Here is a 6,104-nt window from a genome sequence, read left to right on the forward strand (position 1 = left end):
GAGAGGCCCGCATACCGCAAAAAAAAAAAAAAATTATTGATTAATTGACTGATTTGGCTGCACAGGGTCTTAGTTGCGGCACACGGGATCTTCGTTGCCGCATTCAGGATCTTAGTTGCAGCATGTGAACTCTTAGTTGTGGCATGGCATGTGGGATCTTAGTTCCCCGACCAGGGATTGAACCTGGGCCCCCTGCATTTGGGAGCGTGGAGTCTCAGCCACTGGACCACCAGGGAAGTCCCGAAAGTCAATGAAGTAAATTTCAAACTCTGAAATCACTTCAAGCTGGGCTTTTATTCCATCTGTACAACATAACTTATGTTGGCAGGTGTGGGTTACTTTAATCATTCCTTGGACAAATATTTGAAAACCTAATAGCTGCCAGTATTGTCCATTTTCAGTTGGAATGGGTAGTAACAAATACCAACAATGACGACATTTCTAGAATACTTGCCATGGGCCGGGCGCTGTTCTCACACTTTGTGATTATGTCGTGGGATCCTACACCCATCTTATAAGGGGGGTATTAATATCCCCATTTTATTGATGAAAAACTACCATAGAGTGATGATGTGGGGCTAAAATTAGATTTCTGTATAAGGGAATGAGACAAATATCTGTTCCAAAGTAAGTTCAGAAATAGAAGCTTCTTTTTTGTTTGTGTGTGTGTGTGTGTGGTTTGCTGGGCTTCCTCTGCTGTGGCCTCTCCCGTTGCAAATCACAGGCTCCGGACGCGCAGGCCCAGCGGCCATGGCTCACGGGCCCAGCCGCTCCGCGGCACGTGGGATCCTATAATTTTAGGATTAATAGCCTTAGTATTTTTTTTTTTTTTTTTTTTTTTTTTTTTTTGTGGTACGCAGGCCTCCCTTTGCCATGGCCTCTCCCGTTGCGGAGCACAGGCTCCGGACGCGCAGGCCCAGCGGCCATGGCTCACGGGCCCAGCCGCTCCGCGGCACGTGGGATCCTCCCAGACCGGGGCGCGAACGCGGTTCCCCTGCATCGGCAGGCGGACGCGCAACCACTGCGCCACCAGGGAAGCCCTAGAAGCTTCTTTTTAATTATCATTTACAGGAAACTTACCAGAAGGAGTAAGTTTTTGGTTAGAGGTAAAAGCTGAAATGAGTTTTTGGTGCATTGAATTTGAGGTCCCTTTAAGGTAGTGAGTTAGACATATGATCCTGGATTTTTAGGGAAGAAATCAGCACTAGAGAGCAATATTTGGAACTCTTAAGTACAGACGTGATCATTAAATCCATGGAAGAAGAAAAGGTGTCTCCCCCCAACTCCTAGTTTCCCCTTTGGTAACCATAAGTTTGTTGTAGGTGTCTGTGAGTCTATTTGTTTTGTAAATAAGTTCATTTGTATCATTTTTTAGATTCCACATATAAGTGATATCATATGATTTTTGTCTTTGACTTACCTCACTTAATATGATAAACTCTAGGTCCATTCATGTTGCTGCAAATGGCATTATTTCATTTTTTATGGCTGAGTAATATTCCATTGTATATATACACAACACTGTATATAAAATAGGTAAACAACAAGTACCTACTGTATAGAACAGGGAACTATATTCAATATCTTATAATAAACCATAATGGAAAATAATCTGAAAAAGAATATATGTTTATATATACTCATAAATATATATAAATATAGATATATACAAATATTTATATAAATATATATAAACTGAATCACATTGCTATATAGTTGAAAAATAACACAACGTTGTGTTATTTAGAACTTTTGTGTAGAGATTTTATGTAGGGCTAGTCACTGTCTCATGAGCTTGTATAGAGAGAGTCTTGTCTCTCTTTTTTTTTTTTTTAAGATAATGGTAGTACCAGCAAACGTAAGGGACCGGATAGGAATTTTAAATTTTTTTAAAATTTTTATTTTATATTGGTGTATGGTTGATTTACAGTGTTGTGTTTCATTTCAGGTGTAGAGCAAAGTGATTCAGTAACATATATCTTTTCTTTTTCAGATTCTTTTCCCATATAGGTTATTACAGAATATTGTGTTCCCTGTGCTATACAGTAGGTCCTTATCAGTTACCTATTTTGGATATAGTAGTGTGTATATTTTTCTCCCTCCCCACCCCCCATTTCCCCTTCTGGTAACCATAAGTTTCTTTTCCAGGTCTGTGAGTCTCCTGTTTTGTAAGGAAGTTCATTTGTATCCATTCTTCGATTCCACCTATAAGTGATATCGTATGATACTTGTCTTTCTCTGTCCCACTTACTTCACTTAGTATGATCATCTAATTTTTTATATTAGTGCATACCTATTGGATGTCAGAGACTGTTAAAGAGGCTACAGGTATGGAGGTAAAATGACAAGGTATTTTTCTCATGGAGCCCACCTTGGAAGCTGGGAGCTAGATAATTAAACGCATAAAAGAATTGCCATTTATGACGAATGTTGGGAATAAAATAAAGAGGGTAAGGTTGAAAGAATTACACTTTGTAATGATAATAGTGGCCATTGCTCATCTTTGCCAAGCCCTGTGCCGATAAATATCGAATGCACTTTTTGTTCCTTAAATATTTGTTGCAGCCCTTGAAGAGGATGTCCATCTCATCTCATAGGTGAGGAAATGGAGGTCCAGAAAATGAGGCAACTTGTTCCAAATCACAGACACTATAGAGCTTCGAGTTCCAGGCAGGACCGGTCTAACTTCAAAGGCTGTGCTTACCTCCTCGTAAAAAGCAGGATCCCCTGTCACGTGGAGCTCTTTCTCCACAGTAGCCCGGGACTCCTGGGCTCGAACTGAATGTGCACGCCCATCCCGAGGTCTGGAACGCAGGGCCACGCCCACATCCTCAGCTCCCCCAAGCTTCTCTGTCTTTCAGAGACCACATAGGCATGTTCAGTGTCGATCATTCAGTGAATACAGTTGCATAGTTGTGTGTCCACAGGGCACCAGGCACTGTTACAAATACTGAAGATACGGTAGCAAGTAGCAAAGTCCCTGTGCAGAATCCATTGCGGGAGACAGACAATTAGCAAACAAAACTGTAACCTATCAGGTATGAAGTCCTGGACAGAGAAATCAGGTTAAAGGGACGCAGAGCCATTTTGCAGAACATCCGTAAGCTTTGAGGAAGTGATCTTCGCACGAGGGACAGAGCTTGTTATATGTACGTTGCTAGGAAGAAACAAAAGACCCACGGCTGTAGGCTGTCTGACTTAGTAGGTCTGCGGTTTTTGTTTTGCTTTTTTGCTAGTTTTTTTTACTAAAATCCAGACTTTCGTCAAACTCTCTATCTCGTTCTTCTTCTCTCCTGTCCGACTCAGGCCACAGAGATGACCAACAAGACTATAAGAGTCATGTGATGAGGAAATTCTCCACGGAGCTGGATGCACACCACAGCTTTGAAAAATTTGCCTCTGACTGTCCAGATGTGCACGCGTTGTTGGGGGCTTTTAATCCAGACCGGGGGGGCTTCCGGCCTCTCACTGTGGTTCTACACGGAAAGGCGGGAATCGGGAAATCGGCTCTGGCCAGAAGGATCCTGCTGTTCTGGGCACAAGGTGAGCTCTACCAGGGCATGTTCTCCTATGTCTTCTTCCTCCACGCCAGAGAGGTACAGTGGACGAGGGAGTGCAGCTTTGCAGAGTTAATCTCCAGGCAGTGGCCAGACACCCAGGTCCAGGTGGAGGAGATCCTGTCCCAACCAGAAAGGCTCTTGTTTGTGGTTGACGGATTTGAGGACCTGGACCTCGCCTTCAAAGACGATGACTCAGCTCTCTCTGGAGACTGGGCGGAGAAGCAACCCGTGTCCGTCTTGATGCGCAGTGTTCTGAAGAAAGTCTTGCTCCCCGAGTCTTCCCTGATCATCACCGTCCGAGACTCAGGCATAGAAAAGCTCCAATCCGTGCTCGTGTCTCCCCATTACCTGTTGGTTGGGGGACTCTCAGTGGAAAAAAGGGTGCAGTTGCTTCTTGAGCATGTGAAGCACGAACAGCAAAAGATGCAAACCTTGCGTTGGGTGGTGGGCAACCACGAGGTGTTTGACAAGTGCCAGGTGTCCGTCGTGTGCTCCCTGGTCTGTGAGGCTCTCAAGCTGCAAGAGGCACCAGGAAAGAGGCTTTCCATCGCTTGCCCGACTCTCACGGGCTTGTATGCCTCATTCGTGTTCCATCAGCTTGCTCCAAAAGATGCAGTCAGGAGCTGTCTGCGTCAGGAAGAGAGAGTCACCTTGAAGGGCTTGTGCCAGATGGCTGTGGAAGGCGTGTGGAACATGAAGTTCGTGTTTTCCAGCGATGACCTGGACATTCACGGACTGAAGGAACCTGAGCTCTCCGCTCTGTTTCACGCAAGCATCCTTCTCCAAGGCAGCCGCTGTGAAGAGTGTTGCATGTTCTTACACCTCAGCCTCCAGGAGTTCTTTGCTGCCTTGTACTACGTCCTGGAAGGACTGGAAGGAGAGGGGGACCCCTACCCTCTGTTCACTGAGAATGTAAAGAGTTTGATGGAACTCAAGCAAATCGACTTCAATGTCCACTTGGTCCAGATGAAGAGGTTCTTGTTTGGCCTCATGAGCAAAGAGGTGATGGGGGCGCTGGGAACCCTCCTGGGATGTCCTGTCCCCCTGGTGGCAAAGCAGAGGCTTCTGCACTGGATCTCTTTGTTGGGTCAACACGCCAGCACCACTGCCCCGCTAGACTTCCTTGACGCCTTCTACTGTCTTTTTGAGACACAGGATGACGAGTTTGTTCGCTCGGCATTGAACGGCTTCCAAGAAGTGTGGCTTCCACTGAACCGGCCAATGGACTTAATAGTGTCTTCTTTCTGTCTCCGGCATTGCCAGTATTTGCGGAAAATTCGGTTGGATGTCAGAGAGGTCCCAAAGCAGGAATTTGCTGAGGCATGGCCCAGCATTCCCCGAGGGTGAGTACCTTACCTCTGCAATTTTTTTTTCTTTTTTCTTTCCATCTTTGGATGGAAAGAATGAAAATTGCATATATTTAAGATGTATGACTTGGTGTTTTGATATACCTGAAATAATCATCACCATCGAGTGAATTAGCATACCCATTACCTCATATAGTTATCATTTCCGTGTGTGTGTGAGTGTGTGTGTGTGTGAGTGTGTGTGTGGTGAAAACACTTAAGACTACCTACTATCCCTAGGCACATCGTTGTATGTTAGCTCTCCGGAATGTGTTTATCCTGCCTAACTAAACTTTGTAACCTTTGGCCAACATCTCCCCATGTCCCCCACCCCCAGCCCCAGGTAACCACCACTCTACATTCTGCTTCTATGAATTCGACTATTTTAGAATCTCCATATAAGTGAGATCATGCGTGTCTCTCTGTTACTGCTTTTTTCCCTGAACACAATATCCTCTAGCTTCATCCCAGTTGTTGCAAATGGTGGGACTTCCTTCTCTTTTAAGGCTGAATGATAGTCCATTCTGGGTGTATACCACGTTTTCTTTATCCACTTATCCGCTGACCAACACTTAGGTTGTTTCCATGTCTTGGCTACTGTGAATGATAGAGTACAAATATCTCTTTGGGATCCTGATTTCAATTCTTTGATATACCCCCCCCAGAAGTGGGATTGCTGGATCATGTGGTAGTTCTCTTTTTAATCTGGGGGGGAAACGCCATACTGTTTTCAGTAGTGGCTGCACCCTCTGACATTCAAGGGGGAGCTAGAATTTAAGCACAAATCTTACTCGAGAGCTGGAGGTGTGCCCCGTGGGTGTCGAAATATTCAGGAGGCAGGTGGTTATGAGAGCACTTCTCCAGAGCATGAGGTGAGATCTCCTACACTGGCCTCAGAGCCCCTAAAACCATCCCTGTCCCGCCCTAATACACTGGTTTCTCTCCCCGGGCATTTTTGGGGCAGTTGTTCATGTCAAAATCCATCCTGTGTGGGCTTTCCTGGTGGCGCAGTGGTTGAGAGCCCGCCTGCCGATGCAGGAGACACGGGTTCGTGCCCCGGTCCGGGAAGATCCCACATGCCGTGGAGCGGCTGGGCCCGTGAGCCGTGGCCGCTGAGCCTGCGCGTCCGGAGCCTGTGCTCCGCAACGGGAGAGGCCACAACAGTGAGAGGCCCGCGTACCGCACAAAAAAAAAAAAT

The 6,104-nt window shown here is 45.8% G+C and overlaps 1 protein-coding gene across 1 annotated transcript in view; it reads left to right on the forward strand.

The window, feature by feature from the left end:
• The window catches only part of NLRP5 (NLR family pyrin domain containing 5), a 41,909-nt gene that overhangs the window by 3,713 nt on the left and 32,092 nt on the right, over positions 1-6,104 (forward strand). Inside the window, exon 3 of the mRNA XM_007115076.3 lies at positions 3,307-4,903. Within this exon, the coding sequence (XP_007115138.2) occupies positions 3,307-4,903 (1,597 nt within the window). The remainder of the gene's footprint in view (positions 1-3,306; positions 4,904-6,104) is intronic.

The sequence above is a fragment of the Physeter macrocephalus genome, chromosome 17 (genome assembly GCF_002837175.3).
Source record: "Physeter macrocephalus isolate SW-GA chromosome 17, ASM283717v5, whole genome shotgun sequence".
NCBI classification, from domain to species: Eukaryota; Metazoa; Chordata; class Mammalia; order Artiodactyla; family Physeteridae; genus Physeter; species Physeter macrocephalus.